We start from the raw sequence: 22,531 nt of genomic DNA, 5'->3' as shown, positions 1-22,531 counted from the left end.
TTCTTCATAAATCTTTTGGAAATGCACTTCTGTGCATTTTACCCAATATGCACCCTTCACATACGTGTTGCTCTACATGAGGCATATCCTATACCATTTTATGCCTTTGCAAGAGCATCAAACTGCCATAATTCACATGCCCAAACTTGGCATGCCACAATTCTGCCTCATGCATGGCAAGTGTAAGAGTGGTAACCACATGAGCATTATGCTCTCTCCTGTCAAACCTATCAAGCTGATATAACCCATGGTACAATGTGCCAGAAGTGGCCAATGCATAGCCACCTTCACGGTCTTTCATCACTGTGCATCTATCGTCCTCAAAGTTCACTGCAGACCCTCGTTTAGCAAAAGAGGAGACGGACAGGAAGTTCTTAATCCGTGGCACATACGATACATCTGGAAGACGTAATTCTACACCATCTACTGTTGTGAGGTTCACTTCACCAACACCCTGAACTGGATAAGAAGAATTGTTTGCACATGTTACCCGCTTGCCTTCAATGGCAGCCATAAGCTTCTTAAACAAATCCCTCCGTGAGGTAATGTGTTTAGATGCACCACTATCAAAGTACCATGTGTCGTGTCTTTCATTGACATTGAGAGACATATGCTCCAATGATGCATCATAACTGCAAGGAAAGTCCACTCATCCTGCACAAGATTTACTGATGCATCATCTTTCCCTGCAAGTGATGAAGAAAAATCTACACCCATGCCGCTTTCCTTTTTCTTCTCCTTTGCAAGCCTCTTTCTACACTCATTCAAGTAATGACCCGGCTTCCTGCAGTAGTGACATTTGCCCTTTTTCTTGGGCTTGCCTGCATCATTTTTAGCCTTTTGTGAAGGCTGTCCCGAATCAAAGCCAATAGTGACATTTTCCCTTTTTCTTGGACTTGCTTGTATCATTTTTAGCCTTTTGTGAAGGCTGTCCCAAATCAGCCTTTGGCTGAAAACTATGTTTGGCTTTTCCCTTGCCCTTGTCTTGGTCAGCAAAAGCCCCATCACCACGCATGTTGGAAGATTTGTTCTTCCGATTCTACTCTTCCTGTAGTAACAAACCAATCAACTCTTCAAACAAGATTGGTTCCAAGTTTCCCTGCATAGATAGAGTGAGCAATGTGTGGAAGTTCAAGTAGGTTTCTGGCAAAGATGATAGTGTCCTGGAAGCCAACTCTTTTTCAAAAATGACCTCATCAATATATCCTAATTTGGCCTCTTGAATCTCTACTGTGATTGCCTTCTTAGCCTTCTCTAGTTCCGCCTCAAGTTTGGCATTTGCATCTCGCAACTGGGCAATCTCTAGAGCAAGAGCTTCTTGTGTGGCTAGCTCTCCTTCCTCTTTGCCATACTTGTGCATCTCTTCCTTGCATAATTCCATACATTTCTCCATGCATGCACCCAGGCATGCATCCTTCCAGGCTTCCATTTCTTGTCGCATCTCAGCTTGCAGTTGTTTGTACATTTCCTCTTTGTCCTGAATCTCAATCCTAACAGCATGAATCTCCTTTTGATGTTGGTTCAATGTCCTGTCTATCAATTTCTTTTGGTCTGACAGGGCCCTTTGAGCCTGTTCTTCGATCTTGTTCACTCTGTCTTCAAGAGGAACCACCATTGTTACAGTCACCCAACCCAAGTTGTGGTCAAGGACACGGGAGAAGACGGGAGCTGGCCCGATGCGCGATGGGGTAAGGGCGAGAGTGGCTTCTGGTTGAGGGTTCAACCATTGGTCTAGGGTAGGGACATTCTACATAAATGGGGCCAGACAGAACAGAGCCTGCCCAGGCGGGAGAGAGGGCGGCGGCTGCGCACAGAGGTGGCAGCGAACAGAAGAGGGTGGCAAACAACGCAATTGCGCACAGAGGTGGCGGTGGGAGAGAGGGCACACACAAAGTCGACGGCGGGGGGGGGGGGGGGGAGAGAGAGAGAGAGAGAGAGAGAGAGAGAGAGAGAGAGAGAGAGAGAGAGAGAAATGAAATGAAATGAAATGTTATATTAACGTCTTCAAAAGGCCAAAGTGACCTATGAGACCAAAGTTACAACCATGTGACATCTGATACACTGTCTAGAAAAGAAAAGAAAGAACTGAAGGTAAGTATCTAGCCCCACAATACATCAGTAGGGGGCATCTGGAAGCAGCAACTAGGGAGAGTGGGAAGCTAATGCTACTAGTCAAAATGGGGTACTTGAGTACACGGATACATGAATACATGAATATGGGGGAGTACAAAAGTGACAGTGAGTACAACAGTATATGGCTGGAGTCGTAATCATCCTAAGAGCTCTAGCATGGGTCTCTGTCGGATGGCCTGGATATCTGCCATAGTGAGATGCCTGGTCAGACGAGCCCGATGCCTCGCAATGATGCTCTGAATCCTCCGGTGTAGGCACCGTCTCCAATGTGAGGATCCGCGAACCCTCGGCCGTCTAGATCTTCCCAACTGGATAGCTCTCTCAACTAGAGTCCCACGGGGTGCCCACTGTTGGGCTATCGGTTGTGTGTCCTCCCGGGTAGTCCCTCTAAAGAAGTCAGTAATCTGTCTCTGTGTGGACTCCCTGCCAGTCGGGCGTCTGCTCCTGATAATGGACTCTCTGAGCCTGCGGATCTCCAGGAGGGAGAGAGAGAGAGAGAGAGAGAGAGAGAGAGAGAGAGAGACGAAACAATAATGCACACAAAAACATGCAAAGTGGGGGAGAGAGAGAGTTAAGGAGAAGCTCACGTAATTGCATTATATTAACGGTTAACCTTTGATAATCTTTTGGCTAATACAAACCTTTGCTAAGTGCATAATAGAAAGTCCCTACACTTATGCTAAGTGTCACTAGTACTATATAAGTGAGTACTAAGATTTCTAAACCCTTTATTGCTAACACTATAAGTGTGTGTGCCCCAAGCACTAATTCCTAATCCCCTAACACATTTACCACTACTGAATGTGCATATCTCTAGTCCAATTGTATACGATGGTTGATTTTTTGCCGTGAGAGATCCAAAAAACGGAGAGTCCACACTATACTAGAAGGAAGGCAGTCCATACGGAGGATGTGCTCAAACCAATGAACCACATGAGAGTGCCACAATCTTCCATGCCCATCGCCAACTCCATCGACAACTCAAGGGCCAATCTCAAGAGAAGCTCACTGTCAAGTGTATATACATGATGAATATAAGTAATGGTTTGAAAAGGTGCTAGCACAATCTCAAGTGGCACAAATGCCTTACTCCTGATCATACATAAGAGCATCATCACCTAGAGTCTGTCTATGCTCTTCCAAGTTGCCTCACTAAGATCCGCTCCCCAAAATAGGGGCCCATACATAATTGGGGCACACTAAGGTATCAAATAGCTACCAACATCTGGTGTGGGCTTCTTGGAAATGGGCCAAGAAACTGTCAGAATGCGCAGCGGAAGACTAACGCACGTAGGAGACGCATCACCATCGAGCTCCACGAACACCCCCAACGGGCACTGCAGCATCCCTCCATCGGGCTCCCATCTCTCGGTGAGCTGCCTCCCAAAACACCGGCCGGAGGAGATGACTATGACAAGGTGCCACTCTAGCCTATATATGGCTCTTCAACTTCCCATGCTTCCACTTATGGGATAATCCAAGGCACCTTCTAGCCATAGAACACAAGCTCGAAATCGCCAACCTTCCAACACCCTCCCTCGATTCGAGCTCTGCAAGCCACCGAGGCGTGAGGGGGTCGCCCAGGACCACACACGCCTGAGCCGCCCAGGACCACACATGCCGGGCTCTGATACCATGTCAGAATGCGCAGCGGAAGACTAACGCACGTAGAAGACGCATCACCATCGAGCTCCACGAACACCCCCAACGGGCACTGTAGCATCCCTCCACCGGGCTCCATCTCCCGGTGAGCTGCCTCCCAAAACACCGGCCCCGGAGAAGATGACTATGACAAGGTGCCACTCTAGCCTATATATGGTTCTTCAACTTCCCATGCTTCCACTTACGGGATAATCCAAGGCACCTTCTAGCCATAAAACACAAGCTCGAAATCGCCAACCTTCCAACAGAAACACCGTCTCTCTAGACAAAATAGGGATGCATATCCGCTCACCAAACGTGCATAGGACGCACAAAGTGGGTTTTCAAATTGAAGCATAAGCCTGATGGCTCTATGGATCACCATAAGGCCCGCTTGGTCGCCAAAGGTTATGCCCAGCAAGAGGGCATTGATTATGAGAAAACTTCTGCACCCATGTCACGTATGACTACCATTCGTACTATCACTGCTATGGCTGCAAGGAAGGGTTGGAGTATGCATCAGCTAGATGTTAAAACCGCCTTTCTGAATGGCGACTTGCAGAGGAGGTGTATGTTAGACAGCCTCCTGGGCTTTGTTCACAGACACGTGCAGAACATAAAGCATGCCGGTTACATAAAGCACTCCCAGAATCTTATAATGGACACCGAAGTCATCGTACCTTGAAACAATAGCTTTATAAGATGAATCTCTATTTCAATACCGTAGAACTCGCAAAGACGGATTCATGATGGCAAAGGTGCTGCAATGTGAGTGCGCTGTCCGTTAGAAATTCATACCTGCCAATGCAGATTCTCTCCATTCTAAACTCCGAATATTGCAACAAACTGGTTCCTTATCTGCTTATATCTCTCAGTTGACCACATTGGTACTGGAGATTGACAAAATTACATTTTGTATTGTGCTTCTTGTGCATTAAATCTTAGTGTATTTAAGTGTATTGATTAGCATTGTCTTCAACCAAACATTCCATACCAACCAGTGGAATTACATTGGTATCAAAGAATACGGTTCTCTTTCAATTCCATCGTGAAAGATGATCACTATGAACACAAGCTATCTTTACACTTAGAACATTATGGACAGCCATACAATTAATGTTGAAGATGCCAACACAAGGGACAGGGACAATGGTATGCATGCTTCCAATGTCTTACAAGAAGAGCATACTCATGTTGTGCATAGCAAGGAACACGAATATGTGGTACAGCCATCCCATGCTTAACAAAAAGTGCAGGAAGGAGAATCCACAGCATTATGGGCTGAACTTACTCGTATGCAAGCTCTTCTTAATGCACAAGAAGAAGGATTGGAATTCTACCACCAAGATCCACTACTCCATGACCACTTAAAGACCAAGAAAGCTGAATATTTTATGCATCATGCCATGGGAGTCATAGCTCGAGAGTTGCATATGCAACCGAGGGATGTAGCACATGCATACTTGGTTCGTACTGAGGATGCCTATGAAGAAAATGTAGATATCCCAAATGTCCAGGTACCCCCACTAATGGTTTAGCAAGAGCACATGCCTAAGAGGTTGAAGCCACATGCAAATAGAGAGGAACCATCAGTGACTTCACACCTTGTAGGTGTACCTCATGTAGCCCATGAAGAACGCAATGTATATAGCAGTGGTCAAAATGCCATTGCCAGCTGAAAATGTGCATACACAACACATGCAATATGGGCTGCATTTTTCTCTTGGTGCAGGTATTCCGCATCTCTCTCATTCTACTCATGCCCGAAAGCATGCTCGTAAGAGAGATTATGGGTGAGAATGCACCAATGTATGTTGAGCGGCCAGCCATGCCTCATGCTAATAGGGCACATGTTTCTATGCCCAATGCATCCCCTTTTGTTCCCAAAATGATGCCAGTCATAGGGACTTTCCTAATGGATGTGGACATAGGAAAATGTGTTGAGATGCAAGATAACATATCAACATCTTGTGACTTCAAAGCCGTCAAGAAATCTATTAAGTTTAAGACATATCATGGGAAATATGACGCATCAAAGGCACTTGCTTTTATTGCCCAGTTTGATATTACCTTCAGTGATCATGATTTCACTCAAAAATCCATGATCCGACATGTAAGCATGTTCATGAAAGGCACTACTACACATTGGTGGGTTACTGAGAAGCTCTCTCCAAATCCTATCAGAACATGGGAAGAGTTTAAGCAAAGGTTTTATAAGTAGTTCTTACCTCCCAACGCATCGAATTAGATAACGATGAAGTGGGATTGAGTAAAACAAAATGAAGGGAAAATAGTGAATGCATATTAAATTGTTAGAGAAGCATATGACTTCCTCTCCATGTTTCATTTTCAAATCTTGCACACCCCAGGAAAGACGAATATAGTGGCAAATATGAAACCGATCCCGTCAAGTGGGAAAGACTCCGTTGGACACCCACACGCGTAATAGCACAACTTAATACCACAATTTGAAATGGACAACTTAATAACAACTTGAAATTGAAATGAAATGAGATAGATGGACACCAGCACTGGGGCCGGAACGGGCCGACCCTCCCCCCCCTCCCCTCAATATATGATATATTTATTGGGAGTATTTAACAAATACAATGCTCCATGGGTTCCAAGAACCAGATGATGTCCATGTACAAATGAATACAGTACCAAACAATAAGCTCGAAGTAGATATTCGAAGTAGAACGACCACCAGCGTGGTCCAGTCTCTACAGTCCTGTGCTTTCACTGGACTCCGCGGAGGGCGCCCCACTGGTGTTCCAAGACCACGCACAAATAGGCGCTCTCGTACTAACGCCTAGCTCTCCCGATCTCAGCACCGTTGGACCGTGGTTCTCCAAAGAGCTTGGACTACCCGGCACCGAATGGGTGTTGCCGTGGAGAGAATCCTTTATCAGATTTATCACAAAGTACCTTACTTAAATCTGAAAATTCACTTACTTGTGGATGGCGGATGGAAGGCCAATACCCATGGTGTCTGTCTGTGTGCAGCTACTAGTGGGAGACACCAAGGTACAGCAGCATGTCGGGAGGAGTGGCTACCTGGAGTAAAGTATAGCCTCCTGGCTGCAAGAGCACAACTTACCAATAGGAGGAACACCAGCTACGCATGAAAGGTACAGCCGCCTGAGAAGAAGTACACACTGTGGACAGCCGCCTGAGGAGAGGATGAGCAGCCTGCAGAAGACGGAGATGTGGCCGCTTGTTTACAAAGTACAGCCGCCTGCCGCCTAACTGTAGGAGCACTGCTGTTGGAGATGAGCACACGCACACAGCCTGCTGGTGATGGACTTACAACCAACTGCTGCAGCAGGCTGTAGTATAGGCGCCTGAGGGCAGAGCACTTCGCTGGCTGGAAAACAGGCGCACAGCCACAGCCGTCAGTTTATGGGGTAGCCGACTGATGGACAGTAGACGCCTGGCTGCAGCCTGTGGTGCAGAGAGTACAGCCGCCTTTGAAATAGCTCAGCCGCCAGTGGAATAGAGGAAGCAAGAGCCGCCTGGCTGTAGAGAGCTGACTGGCTATAGGAGTAGAAGCGTAGCCCTCAGGTGGTGGCAGCCGTTGTGCAGGGTAGGCAGCCGCCTGTTGGAGAAGAAAAGAGGCAGCTTGCTGGTGAACATGCGCAACCTGAAGTGATGCAGGAAAACCAAGGTGATGAACGCCGGATGCCTACGATGGAAGTGGTCACCTTTTTTTATGAGTATTGGAGGAGGAGTTGCACGACTAGAGCTGGCTGGCTCCCCACGCTTGCATGTGGGCGGCCAGCTCTTTGGTGGTGTGGGTAGGTGACCATGCACCCACCCCCACACACACACAATCTTAAGTGTGGCTCCCCACCTTGGCCCCTAAGTGGGTGCCCAAAGGAGGTGCCCACTTTTAAGTGAGTGTGAACAAATAACCTTATAAAACAAAGGGTTAGAATATAAAATATTAAACCAACATGTGCAATATACTTACCACCTGTTCACATGCACCAAAACTTGTCAGAAGACAAAGCAGACTTCACGACTCACTGGCAGGCGTCCCCGCTCAGTGACACGTCAAGCAAGCAAACACAAAAATACAAGTCATGCGAAAACAGTTTCAAACATGCAGAACATGAATGCATGTGCAAATAGTATCATGGACATATCTCCCGTTCATGGAACAAGTACAAAATATCTGTTGGCACAAAAATGGCACAACGTAAAACATAAAAACCTGGTCTTCCTATGGAGTGACAGTCCCATAGGTAAGACACAGTTCCAGGCACGAGCCTCCCTATGGAGTGACAGTCCCATAGGCAAAACACGGCACGAATACTAGCTCTTCCATGGCGTGACAATCCCATGGGTCGAACACAGTCCAGGTCATACACGGGTGGCACCAGTCTGGCTCCCGTCCATACGACATCATCCTGCTAACACATGGGTGACACAGGTCTGGCTCCCGTCCATGTCAGCAAAAATACTGGCCTCTTCACATGAGACACCGGCCTGGCCTCAAGTGAACGAGCCACAAAAATTGGAGATGGACCAAATGGTCGGCCAATTGGTGACATCCCCCCGGGCTTCTAAAGAGTTGTCCTCAACTGAAAAGCCTCAAGATATGCCTGCAACAACTGTGGGTAATCAACAAAATAGTCCTCATTTACCCACTTGGCATCAATAGGCAAATAATTCTTAAGCTTCACAAGGTATCTCCTGGAAAGCTTCCCTACAGGTAGCTTTCGCTCCTTGTGAAAAACAATCTGTTCTGGCTGGAGGATTTTCTCAAGCTCATCAATCTCTGGCGGATCTTCTGTGAGACAGGCTCGTTAGGATCTGGCCCCACATATTTCCGAAATAGACTCACATGAAATGCATTGTGAATCTTCCAGTGACTAGGCAAAGCAAGCCTGTATGACACTTCATTGATCTGCTGAATCACCTTGAAGGGTCCATAATAGCGACGAGGAGAAAGCTTAGGATATGATCCTTCTCGTCCTGGCCTCTTCCGAAGCCTAGCTTTCTCAAATTTCAGCAAAACCCAATCACCTTCTTTGACTTCCATGTCCCTTCTATGCTTGTCAGCAGCCATTTTATGCTTATCTTGAGACCTTGCAATGGCTGTCCGCACCTAACCAAAGGCTACATCCAAATCACGAACATATTCATCAGCTGCAAAAATCTCATCCTTTGTACGAAGATGGGTGGCAATACCACTTTGCCATAAATAATCTCAAACGGAGCCTTTCCCGTGGAGGCATGGATCATATTGTTGTAGGCAAACTCAACAAGTGGAAGATGCTTCTCCCATGCAGTCTTTTGATCTGCCACATAACACTTTAATAAATCCAACACGGCTGAATTTGCAGATTGCATGCTTGAGCTGCAAGAAAACATCCTGTTCTTTTGAAGTCCATTTGAAAGTGATTTTCTTCTTTGTGAGATCATGTAGAGGAGTGGCAATCATAGCAAAATGCCTTATGAAACGCATGTAATACGAACATAATCCCAAAAAACTACATACTTGATGTACGTTTTGCAATTCGGGCCAATTCCGAATGGTCTCTATCTTTGCAGGATCCATGGTAACTCCATCTTTGGATACAATATGACTCAGATAATGAATCTCTGAAAGGAAGAACTCACTTTTCTTGGCATTAATGAAAAGTTTATGCTTCCGCAACTCTTCGAACACTGTGACCAAATGAGTTCTGTGTTCCTGCTCATTCTTGGAGAAAACCAAGATATCATCAAAGAATACTCCTGTAAATTTTCGATGGGTTCGGAATATCCTATCCATCATACGATTAAACGTAGCAGGAGCATTGGTGAGACCAAAAGGCATTACCAAAAATTCATGTCGTCCAAAGGCTGTCCTGAATGCAGTTTTATGGACATCTTGTGGAACCACTCGTATTTGGTGATAACCACTCTTCAAGTCAAGTCGGCTGAAGCAAGCCGAACCATCAAGCTTATCCAAAATATCATCAATATGCGGAATTGGGAATCTGTTCTTGATGGTAAGCTTGTTTAAAGCTCTTTAGTCCACACACATGCGGAATGATCCGTCCTTCTTTTGAACAAGAAGCACAGGAGAGCAGTAAGGTGAGGAACTGGGCTGAACCAAACCTTTCTCTAAAAGCTCGTTTACCTGCTTCATGATCTCTTCTTGTTGTGCAGCACTCACTCGGTATGCGGGTTTGTTGGGTGGAGAACTACCTGGCACAAGATCCATGCGATGATCTTCGAGCCTTTGGGGAGGTAATTCTCCTGGCAAAGTATCAGCAAAACAATCATTGAATGCATAAAGAAAATTCAACCTATCATTAGTCATAGCATCCACATTTTTTTGATTTGGCACAAGGCTATCACGAACAAAAACCAAGTACGCAAAAGACTCTTTTTCATTGCTTTATTAATTTGGATGTGTGATACAAGTGGGATAGAATCCCCTTCTTTGCCAGCATCAATAAAATGCATGCGGCCTTTATGCATAAAAGAAATCATATTGGTCTTGTACTCTTTGCGGGACTCAAGCCTATGATGCCACGGCTTGCCCAACAATACATCACATCCATTTAGTGGAGCAACTAGGAAATGTTCATTATCAAGGTAGCCCTAGATATGTATGCGCAACTTCCTTATTTACCAATAAATGCAGCTTCGGCTTCAATCTGAGGTCCCATATTCTCAACCTCAATACCCAATGCAGCTGCCGTTTGCATAGAGATGAAGTTATCGGTTGCACAGTCGTCAAACATGAATAAGGCGGGCTGATCCTTGATTTGCCCCCAAGCTTTGCATACCATTCGCTCTTTTGCATCATGACTTGTGTTTCCTTGCACATCTGGAACTGCATGTACATTAGCCTTGGTCTGCTTGTCCTCATGCTTAGGTTTGCGGTCAGGGCATTGTCGAAACATGTGGTCTTTGCTACCACAAGAAAAGCATTTTCCATCCTTGGCATATTGCTCTCTTTGCTCCGGGGTTAAGCCGAATTTGTTCTTCCTTGGGCCCTGATCTTTAGATGTGGTATTTTCAGCTTTACCACCCTTGTGGGTCTCCCGGAAGTTCTTTTTAGGTGGCTGTCCACCCTTTTGCAGATTTGGGACAGCCTTGTCTTTCCCCTTTGAACCTCCTTGATCCTGTTTAATCTTGAGCACCAATTGCTCCGTAGCAAGAGCAGAAGCTGTGAGCTGTTGCAAAGTATGTTTCAGGCGCAATTCAATGCCCGAACGATATGTTGGTTGCAGTCCAGAGCGAAACTTTCTCTTTCTTTCATCCTCAGTGATTTGCATAAAGGGAGTTACTTCCAGCAACACTTTCCAGAACTTGTTAACATACTGTTGCACGCTTTCATTATCTCTTTGCTCCAACCTGTCTCACTTTTGGATGAGAGTTTGCTCCGCATTTGGTGGCAAAAACTGAGCATAGAATCGGTCCTTAAATTCCTTCCAGGTGCAAATGGGATCCTTGGTGATCTTTTCAGTGATCCACCAATGAGCAGCAGTCCCTTTCAAAAACATGCTAGCATGGCGTACTTTAGACTTTTCAGTAAAGTCCTCATCGCTAAAAGCAATGTCGAACTGTGCCACAAATGCTAACACTCTAGAAGCATCATGTTCTCCATGAAAGACATCAAACTTAACAGATTTGTCACCTGCTTTAAATTCCTTGAGCTTTCTGGCACGAGGCTCGTGGTCTTCTCTTTTTCTTTTCCCCTTATTCAACGAGGCAGCCCTATCTGCATGGGCTCCATGGGCCGTCATAGAAGTTTCATGAGGCAGCTCCACAAACTTGAAACTCAGATGCATGTGACTTTCCTGCATAAGGCATTGTCTCTCCATGAGACAACTTAGAAGGCAAAATTCTTCTAGAAGCAGACCTGTCACCCTTACCATGAGATACATGTCTTGAATGCATGTGACTTTCATGCCCTCCATGAGCACTAGCATACATATATCTGTCAGGCTTTGTGCCTTGTGGAGAAGATGCATGTCGAGAGGTGACTGTCACCTCTTCCTTTTGCATAAAAGACTTCAGCCTTTGAGATGCCGGATCTCCATGCTTCAAGCGAGGTGGATTTCTGAATTTCAGCTCTCCATCGTCCCCCTCTTTGATATCACCTTTGCGGAGGAGGTAGGCAAGTGCCAACTCCCTTGGCTTTTTGCCCACTTCCCGTGCCATGGACTCAAAAGTTACATCTACCATTACATCAGCTTTCCTAGCTTCAATGGCACTTTGCACAAGGGGATCTTCATGCAAAAATTTTAACTCTTTCTCTTGTGCCTGCAAAAGTTTTCTCATATGTTCCATTTCAGCCCTCATTGCATCAGGCTCTTGTTCAAGCATGACTGTCTTTCCTCGAGACAGTTGACCCTTTGATTCACTATCATTTACCCTTTCAAGGGACTTGTGCCTTCCTCGCAGAGCATCAGACCCACGAGAGGCACTAGATGGACCCCTCGAATTTGGCACTTCCAAAGGGTTGCCTTGGCTGTCCATTGTGTTTAAGTGTGCTAAAAGCGGGGTGTCCAGTACACAGGTTCGTTTCCCCACTAGGAAGAGGGAAACAACCGTGCTCTGCTATCAATGAAACCGACCCCGTCAAGTGGGAAAGACTCCGTTGGACACCCACACGCGTAATAGCACAACTTAATACCACAATTTGAAATGGACAACTTAATAACAACTTGAAATTGAAATGAAATGAGATAGATGGACACCAGCACTAGGACCGGAACGGGCCGACCCCCCCTCAATATATGATATATTTATTGGGAGTATTTAACAAATACAATGCTCCATGGGTTCCAAGAACCAGATGATGTCCATGTACAAATGAATACAGTACCAAACAATAAGCTCGAAGTAGATATTCGAAGTAGAATGACCACCAGCGTGGTCCAGTCTCTACGGTCCTATGCTTTCACTGAACTCCGCGGAGAGCGCCCCACTGGTGTTCCAAGACCACGCACAAACAGGCGCTCTCGTACTAACGCCTAGCTCTCCCGATCTCAGCACCTTTGGACCGTGGTTCTCCAAAGAGCTTGGACTACCTGGCACCGAACGGGTGTTGCCGTGGAGAGAATCCTTTATCAGATTTATCACAAAGTACCTTACTTAAATCTGAAAATTCACTTACTTGTGGATGGCGGATGGAAGGCCAATACCCATGGTGTCTGTCTGTGTGCAGCTACTAGTGGGAGACACCAAGGTACAGCAGCATGTCGGGAGGAGTGGCTACCTGGAGTAAAGTATAGCCTCCTGGCTGCAGGAGCACAACTACCAATAGGAGGACCAGCAGCTACGCATGGAAGGTACAGCCGCCTGAGAAGAAGTACACACTGTGGGCAGCCGCCTGAGGAGAGGATGAGCAGCTTGCAGAAGACGGAGATGTGGCCGCTTGTTTACAAAGTACAGCCGCCTGCCGCCTAACTGTAGGAGCACTGCTGTTGGAGATGAGCACACGCACACAGCCTGCTGGTGATGGACTTACAGCCAACTGCTGCAGCAAAGCTGTAGTATAGGCGCCTGAGGGCAGAGCACTTTGCTGGCTGGAAAACAGGCGCACAACCACAGCCGTCAGTTTATGGGGTAGACTGATGGACAGTAGGCGCCTGGCTGCAGCCTGTGGTGCAGAGAGTACAGCCGCCTTTGAAATGGCTCTGCCGCCAGTGGAATAGAGGAAGCAAGAGCCGCCTGGCTGTAGAGAGCCGACTGGCTATAGGAGTAGAAGCGTAGCCCTCAGGTGGTGGCAGCCGTTGTGCAGGGTAGGCAGCCGCCTGTTGGAGAAGAAAAGAGGCAGCTTGCTGGTGAACATGCGCAACCTGAAGCGATGCAGGAAAACCAAGGTGATGAACGCCGGATGCCTACGATGGAAGTGGTCGCCTTTTTTTATGAGTATTGGAGGAGGAGTTGCACGACTAGAGCTGGCTGGCTCCCCACGCTTGCATGTGGGCCGCCAGCTCTTTGGTGGTGTGGGTAGGTGACCATGCACCCACCCCCACACACACACAATCTTAAGTGTGGCTCCCCACCTTGGCCCCTAAGTGGGTGCCCAAAGGAGGTGCCCACTTTTAAGTGAGTGTGAACAAATAACCTTATAAAACAAAGGGTTAGAATATAAAATATTAAACCAACATGTGCAATATACTTACCACCTGTTCACATGCACCAAAACTTGTCAGAAGACAGAGCAGACTTCACGACTCACTGGCAAGCGTCCCCACTCAGTAAGTGACACGTCAAGCAGGCAAACACAAAAATACAAGTCATGCGAAAACAGTTTCAAACATGCAGAACATGAATGCATGTGCAAATAGTATCATGGACATATCTCCCGTTCATGGAACAAGTACAAAATATCTGTTGGCACAAAAATGGCACGACGTAAAACATAAAAACCTGGTCTTCTTATGGAGTGACAGTCCCATAGGTAAGACACAGTTCCAGGCACGAGCCTCCCTATGGAGTGACAGTCCCATAGGCAAAACACGGCACAAATACTGGCTCTTCCATTGAATAGTGAATGCATATTAAATTGTCAGAGAAGCATACAACTTCTTCTCCATGTTTCATTTTCAAATCTTGCACACCCCAAGAAAGACGAATATAGAGGCAAATGCATCATCATGAAAGCCATATGTGACAACTATCTCGGTTGCCTCTCATGGGAACTTGTTTGCCATGCATGATTTGTACCATACGGATACTGATTTTACCACTATTTGGGCTAATTTGATGGCTAGTCATGCACATGCATCCTTTATCATCAAAGAGGATTATCTTATGAAAGATAATTGCCTATGTGTGGTGTCTAACATGAGGCAAAAGGTTTTGGATGAGTAGCATGCTCCTCCATATGTTGGTCATAGAGGCATAATGCCTACTACGCACATGATTGAGCAGTATTTCTTTTGGCCAAGTATGGAGAAGAATATAAACGCACATGTAGGTGCATGTGTCACCTGTCAAAGGGTAAAATTTGATAGGCAAAAGGCACCAAGATTGCTTCAACCATTGCCAATTCCCACGCAGCCATGGGAAAGTATTACAATGGATTTCATTATGGATTTACTCCGCACCCACCAAGGTAATGATGCCATTCGGACAATGTGGACAGGTTTAGCAAGTAAGCTCACTTCTTGCCGGTCAAGATTACAATGGATTTCATTATGGATTTACTCCGCATCCACCAAGGTAATGATGCCATTCGGACAATGTGGACAGGTTTAGCAAGTAAGCTCACTTCTTGCCGGTCAAGAAGACCATCAAAGTTGAGCATATGGTTAAGATATATCTTGCACAATTATTCAAACATCATGGAATGCCGAAGTCCATTGTAGGGGATAGAGATCCCAGAACTACAAGTCTCTTTTGGCGGGTCTTGTTTGATAGCATGGGCACCAAATTGGACTTTCATCAACTTATCACCCTCAAACGGATGGGCAAAGCGAGGCTACAAATTCAGCCATGCATGATCTCTTGAAATGTTGTGTAGCGGATCAAAAGTTTTCTTGGAAGAAGTACTTACGGCTTGTGGAATTTGCATACAACACGGTGCATGCATCTAAGGGAAAGGCCCCCTTTGAGATTGTTTATTGTAAGGTGGTTTTGCCACCCATCCTTCGCACAAAGGATGAGATATTTGCAGGCGATGAGTATGTATAAGACTTGGATATTGCCTTTGCCAAGGTGCGGAGAGCTATTGCAAGGTCACACGACAAACATAAAAGGACAGCCGACAAGCATAGAAGGCTCTTAGATGTCAAAGAGAATGACTGGGTATTGCTGAACTTAAGAAAGCAAGACTTAGAAAGAGGCCCATAGTACCCTAAGCTTGCAACCGGGTACTATGGACCTTTTCGAGTGATCAAAAAGATCAATGTAGTGGCTTTCAAGTTGGCGTTTGCCTAGCCATTAGCATACACACAATGCTTTTCATGTGAGTCTCCTTCGCAAGTATGTAGGGCCGAAGCCCAGTGAACCGGTCATTGAGTATCCACCAGAAGTAGATGAGCTCAAGGAGATTTTGCAGCCAGAATAGATTGTGTATCACAGCGTGGAACAACATATAAGGCTTAAGATGGTAGCTTGAGAAGGCAGATCCTTGGAGATCTTCATCGACAACCATATTGTTTGCAATACTATTTTCATATGCATTGTTATGGAAATTTGGCAAGAAATATTCATGATGCTATGCACTTGATTCTCCCGAGCTCAATATACATTATTTAAAGGGAAGGGCCAACCATTGTGTGTCTCTTGTCAATTCAACAGATTACATTTTGTGCTGTGCTTCTTATCTGTTAAATCTTAGTGTATTTAAGTGAATTGATTAGCATTGTGTTCAACCAAACATTCCACACCAACCGGTGGATTTACAAGATCGACACAATCTATGGACAGACGGCATTGACGAAGTCTACAGATGAACAGAGCCTTTGAGTGGAATCGAACAGTTGAAGAACCTTCTTTTGTCGAATAGAAGGCTCAGCTCTGATACCGATTGTTATACCCAACAGAGAGATAGCAAGAGGATTGAAGGGTTCAGCTGCAGGTCCGGTACATAGAGAAGGTAAGGCACGACTAGAGAGAGGGGGAGAGATAAGATGACGACCAGCACAGGATTATAAGCAAGATTAATACAAGAGTTAATTGGGGATTAAGGGATTATGAAGAGTTGTGAGTAACGTATAATATTATTAGAATGTGGTCGTTTAATAGGTGAACCTCCCTCCCTTTACATGGTGTGGGCATAGGCCCTACCACCACACATGTCAACATGTTGTGCCAAGTGTCCAAAGAGGTGTCACTAATACAAGAGAACCCTTAGCGGTTGTTCACACACACACACACACACAGACACGAACCGCTTTATTTAAGCCCTAGTCTACACAAACCACCTAGCACTTGTTCATTTACTAATCCATTACACATTTTCACTATCATGAATAGAACTTGCACACCAAGGTGCTCGCTTCACGAGAAGCCACTAAAGTTGCCAAGAGCTGGATTTTTGCATCTGAAGAAAGACAATTGAGAGTAGCTTTCGACAAGGATAACAGAGCCGCTCCCATGGAATCCTCCTGCAAGGTGAAGCCAAAAGGCACCCGCAATTGTAAAGAGGAACTATGTAAGGCGAAGCGGCAGATGAGCAAGACAAAAGGGTGGCAGGTGGCGGGTTGAAGGCAACCAAGGAAACCTATAAGCGAGGCAACAGGGGGAAAGGGATGGGTGTGGGTGTGGGGAGAGGGCAGAATTTGCAGAGGCAGAAGATGGGGCGGGGGGATGGGAAGGAGAGGGCGGGGGCTGGCGCAGGGAGAGACAGGCCCGAGGAGGGCAAAGAAAGGCAAGGATCAGCACAGCACAAAGGGGGGATGCGTAGGTGAGAAGGAGGGGGGGCTGCTGGTTCGCACATGGGGGGAGCTCCAAGCTCATTGGAAAATGGAACTTTTGGGGGGGATGAAACAGGGAAACACCACATCAGCAAGGGAGATGTAAAATAAGGAAGAGGGGGAAGAAGAAGAGGGAGAGAAGAAACGCATGGAGATGTAGAAAATCAGGAGTGTATATGAATGGGGAGTAGGGACAAGAGATTGGTGGTGAGGAGCAATGAACACTTTGATACTGCCCATAATATAAGGGTTTTGCAGGGAAAACATTACCGCCGTTTCCCAAATGAAAAGGTGTTTCGGGCTGCAAGCTAAGGGGAATGCCAGGTCATGCCTGTAGGGGTGTCATTTCAGCCATTGGGCTACCAAGAAAAGGTACGTTACTTACATTTTTGTACCTGATCAGTCTCTAAAACCTGGATGATCTAAGTGCTGTACACAAAGTACTTCATGTCCCTTCACCACTATGCTTGCTGTATGTGGTGTACTTACGAGCCTCATCCCTTACAACATACCTTTTGCCCAAGACTATGCAGATATGGCCAGTTTTCAGTGTCTGGGCACCAGCAGGCTGCCCTGTTAGGGACAGGCTCACAAAATCTTGAGAAATACACAACTTAAGATTATAGTTACCTGTCACATCTCAAATGCCCACTTGAAATTAAACTTTCAAGTGCAAATACAAATGTTCCAAACAGTCCCATACACATGCAGACACAACAAAGAAGTCTCTTATCCTTTCTTTTGTTTTATGTAGTTCCCCCTCATAGTAAACTTCATCAAAATCACTTCATAATCTTGTGTAATTGTATGGATACCAATATAGAGAAATTAGTAAATGCATTGTTAAAAGTCAAAAAAGAATTCCCAAACAAGTAGCAAATAAAACTGCAAGGATAAATGTCTTGCCTCTCCCTTTTCAGGTAGAGACTTATTGCAGCTCTATATGTCTCAAAGGCCATCTGTTCCTTTCCTTCCTCCTCAAGGATTCCACATGAGTCCATATACAGTCGTAGGGCTTCCTCTGGATTGGTGTCCTCTAAAGCCCTGTCAAGCAAAGTGAAACATTCAAAAATTTGTATGATCCATACACTGGCGATTTAAAGCACTTCCAGCACAATTGTAAGGATTTCCATAGAATCTCACCTCGCACCCTTGGCAAGGGCATCTGCACCTGGCTGTGGCATTCCACATTCTATAAACATTTCAGAAGCTCTCTTGTACAGATCCAAGACCTCGTCAAATTTTCCCAGATCTTTTGCAAGTCCTCCTGCTGCCTCGAGGTGCTTAGCGGCCTGCCATGGTCTAAACCGTATAGAAGTCAAGGCCATTCATTTGCACTTGATTCATGTCAAACTTGTCTAGCACCAGTCCACGGCTTCACAGGAGAGTTGGTAAGTAATTGGACTCTTGAGTGGGAGGACTCGAGTTCAATCCCCGCTCACCTCAGCCGATGGTGATCCAGTCCAGTGGCCTCTTCCCCACTCCCGGTGGGTTGAGCGAGAGGTGCAACATCGTCAACTGAATAGCAGGATCTCTAATGGGCAGAAAAAAAACTTGTCTAGCACCAGCCTTCAGACCAAAAGCACGTTGTTGAGTTTCCAAAGCATCTTCAAAAAAAAAATGCTGGGTCACCAAAGGATCAGACAAATCCATAAAAGTTCCCAACCTTCCCTTTTTTTTGTGACACCCCTTACACCCACCCCACCCCCATCCTTCTACCACAAGGGATTCCAAACATATAACAGTGAGGCCATTGGGCCAAGCCATCAGTCAGACATGCCACACAAGTTTGTCAATTGGCCAAATGGAGTGAACACCCTGCACAGCTATTAGAACATCATGCTGTGGAGACAAGTCTTGAAGATGCCCCACCAAGTCCCAGATTAAAGCATCGAAGCTTGATGAGCCAAATTACACAGTGATGCTGCTGAGGTACGATATATGAACTTCCCCTTAGAAGAAGGGAGTGATGTCCCCAACATTTGAACCCACGGTGTCCACTTTCGAAGGGGTAAGCTCAAACCACTAGGCTAATGCCTTGGGGATGCCAGCATTCCCTTCTAAGTCACCATTCCTACTATTAAGATTCATGAAGAGCATTCATACATGACCAGCCCCTTAACCCACTTATTTATATCTCCCCAAAATCACTCTCTCTCCCGTCTCTAATAAATAAAGAGGGCATCATACATGACCAATCCCTTAACCCACCTTCTGGACAAGGACCTTGCATAAGACATTCTCATTTATCAGACCGTCCCATTATCTCTATCTCCCTTGAGTGGTGAATTAGCCACCAGTCACATGACCAGAATCATTATCTTCTAATGCTGGACAGCTTTCGAAACATTGCTGGCAGTAATTTCAATAATCTTAATTGTTATAGCAAATTTATATGCTTCATAAGGATACGAAGACAGCCTTTCATGACCCACTGCAGCTCTTTCATACGCATCCTTTGCCTTCTCTGGCTGCTTTGCAAGTTTGAAAGCAATAGCTGAAGGTAGGAGGAAAAGTACGTCAAACAAAACATTCACTGTAAAATACACCACCATAAAATCAAACCAAACAATACCTGCTTGCTCGTAAAGTGGTGTGGCAGTGGACCAGTCTGTAGACCACTTAAGAAAGGACAATTTGGTCCTAACAAGCAAAAATCACAAACCCATCGTTAACCACTACATAAATCGTCTTAATATACTCGAATCCTTTCTAAATGCAACAATACTATGTATATAGATCATGAGTTATCTCCAAGACAAGTGCACGCTTCGCGGAAAAGCCAAGTCGGAGACTGCTTTGTTGCTCCTGACAAGGCCAAAGGCAAAGGCGGAAAAGGGACCTCCAACAACAACAACAACAACAGAAACCAAGGCAAGATTCAAAGGAGTCCAAGGACAAAAGCAATTAATGTGATTACTGTGGCAGGACAGGTCATACGGAGGCTCGCTATTTTGCTCGTCGAGATGACTCTCGAGCAACCAAAGCCAAGTATAAAGCCCAAGATGCTTCCAAAACATATGACAAGGACAACAACAAAGACAGAGGCAAGGACAAAGTTTCAGAGGAGGGATCTGCCAAAGTTGCATACATGGCAATCACAGATTGCTCTACTTCTTCATAGGATTCACTCCTCGTGATCACAACGATGACTTCTCCAGAAGAGGTCATTGACACACCTGAAGCGGTGGAATGGGTTGGTGATAGTGGTGCTTCTGCCCACATGACCAATCAAGTCCATATCTTGGAGGACTACCAAACTCTCTCTTCTTCAGTTTGTATATAGCGACAACTCTTCGCTTCGTGTCACTGGTGTTGGTAATGTTTCTTTGGGTTCTTCTCCCACCTTACATGATGTTTTATATGTACCACGGATTTTCAGTCTACAAAGCTTCTCAGAAGGGACTTGGTGTGTACTTTGATGATGAGGTCATTAAAGTGATCGACAGGAAGACTCTCTCGGTTGGTGCCAATGGAGTCCATGATGGGGGTCTCTACAAGATCACCAACTTTTCTTCCCACATCCCTCACACTGACTCACATATTCATCACCTTTTCTCCCCCTTGATGGCTTTGGTTTCTAAGGCAAATACTTCTGTGGCATTCACGCTTCGGTCATGTTCCCATTGCTACCTTACAGAAGTTCCATTCTCAGTAGGTTGTCAGCGGACTACCTCAGCTCAAGTCTCTTTCACACATCTGCTCATCGTGCATGATGGGCAAGTGTCATGTGCACAGTGTGTATCTACCGTGTACTACACGCATGCAAGACTAGTTTCGAGGCTTGGGGAAGCTTGGAACTAGGCATGCTAATTGACGAGCTGAGTTAGGGATATACTAACGGGCGGGCACCCAAGTATGGACGGGCGGGCACCCAAGTATGGACGGGCGGGCACCCAAGTGTGGACGCCCGATGACCGGCCAAGAGCCTATAAAAGGGTGGCCAAGGTTAGTTATTGTATTATAGAGTCTCGCGAGTTTGTGAGAGCTCTATGGTCTTGGAGCCTGGATCTAGTGCAGACGTGCACCTGCTTTACGCAGCCGAGGCCGACAGCAGTCTCGAGGCCCGCGAGGGCAGCTTCGTGGCGGTATGGGACGTCGCGAGGAGGAGACTGGTCGGTACGTCATCCTAGTTAGCTCAGCTCGTGGCTCGGTGGGGACAGCCAAGACTGTGGGCTCCGCCCACGGCTGTCATGGTTGGGAGGTGAGTCAGGCCTGCACCCCCTTGCTTGTTTGTTCGTTCGTTTGTTTGCAGGATTCGAGTTTCGAACTAAGATCGATCACGAGGGGATCCGTGGGGATTTGACAGTGGTATCAGAGCATACCTCGTGAACGAGCAAGTCGGTAGGTAGAGAAGATGAGGTCGAAGAAAGGTATGTGTTAAAAAGCTTGCTGTTTTTTCTGTGCATACTGCAGATTTCAGAAATAGTATGTATTTTTCTTCATCAAAGACACCCATGTTGATGGGAGGTGGTAGTCTAAGTAGGGTTGATTGCTTTGCAAAGAAGAGGCATGTTTGTTGTGCATACGCATAAACTGCAGGGGGAGAAACAAAAACAAAAAAAAGCAAGTTTGCTTTTCGTTGATTGAACGATCGAGAGAGAGAGAGAGCAAGAGACGTGCTGGATCACCTTTTCGCTGGCAGGTTGTGCGCTGGCGGGTGATCTTTGTTGATGTGTTGCAGGCAGGCAGGTGCGTAGCCAGGCGGGCAGGTGCGTAGCCAGGCGGGCAGGTACATAGCCGGGCGGCCTAGGCCTGTAGGCAGCCGGGCGGCCAAGCCTGCCAAGCCAGGCGGCTTGCGCAGCCACCCCAGGCCGGCCAGGCTTGCGTAGCCAGGCGGCCAGGCAGCGCCTACGCCAGGCCAGACCCGGCTTGCGTAGCCAGCCCAGGCCAAGTACGGTCGACGCCCAGGCCCACGTGGCCCCCCTCCTATGCGAGGATGATGCAGGCGACGGCAGCACCTCCAGCAACATCAGCAAGGTAGACGTCAGCAGCTACCGACGGGCGAATCCAGGGGGAAAGGGAAAAAAAAAAGGAAAGCTTACGTTTTTTTTAGCTTTCGTTTTTTTTTTTGAGTTTAAAATTTTCTAAGTTTTAAAAGACCCCTCTCCAAGGTTTCAAAGGTGTTTTATTTTTTTTTTTAAGAACCTAGAATATATATATCCATATATATATATATATTTTTATTTATTCAAGAAAAAAAAAACACAAAAGCAAAGCAAAAGCTAAGCCTAGCTTTTGGAGATTTTTGGCCTTTGGGAAACCTTTATAAATCCCCTCAAGTGGGCTTCTTGCCACACATCTCTCAAGTTCTCAAGTATTCAAGCTCTCAAGCTCTCAAGTTCGCTCGCACTTTCATTGTGCAAAGATCAAAT

General features: G+C 46.1%; 1 protein-coding gene across 1 annotated transcript in view; it reads right to left on the bottom strand.

Annotated features, from left to right (window-relative positions):
- Window positions 1-22,531, bottom strand: part of GSNAP (gamma-soluble NSF attachment protein) — a 37,237-nt gene that overhangs the window by 5,519 nt on the left and 9,187 nt on the right. Inside the window, exons 2-5 of the mRNA XM_086795576.1 lie at window positions 19,732-19,799; window positions 19,569-19,653; window positions 18,300-18,458; window positions 18,063-18,200 (exon numbers count right to left, since the gene is read on the bottom strand). Of these exons, the coding sequence (XP_086651702.1) occupies window positions 18,063-18,200; window positions 18,300-18,458; window positions 19,569-19,653; window positions 19,732-19,799 (450 nt within the window). The remainder of the gene's footprint in view (window positions 1-18,062; window positions 18,201-18,299; window positions 18,459-19,568; window positions 19,654-19,731; window positions 19,800-22,531) is intronic.

The sequence above is a fragment of the Cibotium barometz genome, chromosome 1, assembly GCF_041138505.1.
Source record: "Cibotium barometz isolate CiBa-2024 chromosome 1, ASM4113850v1, whole genome shotgun sequence".
Classification (NCBI taxonomy): Eukaryota; Viridiplantae; Streptophyta; class Polypodiopsida; order Cyatheales; family Cibotiaceae; genus Cibotium; species Cibotium barometz.
Note: the sequence above shows the minus strand (reverse complement) of the source record. Positions and strands in the feature narration are given on the sequence as shown.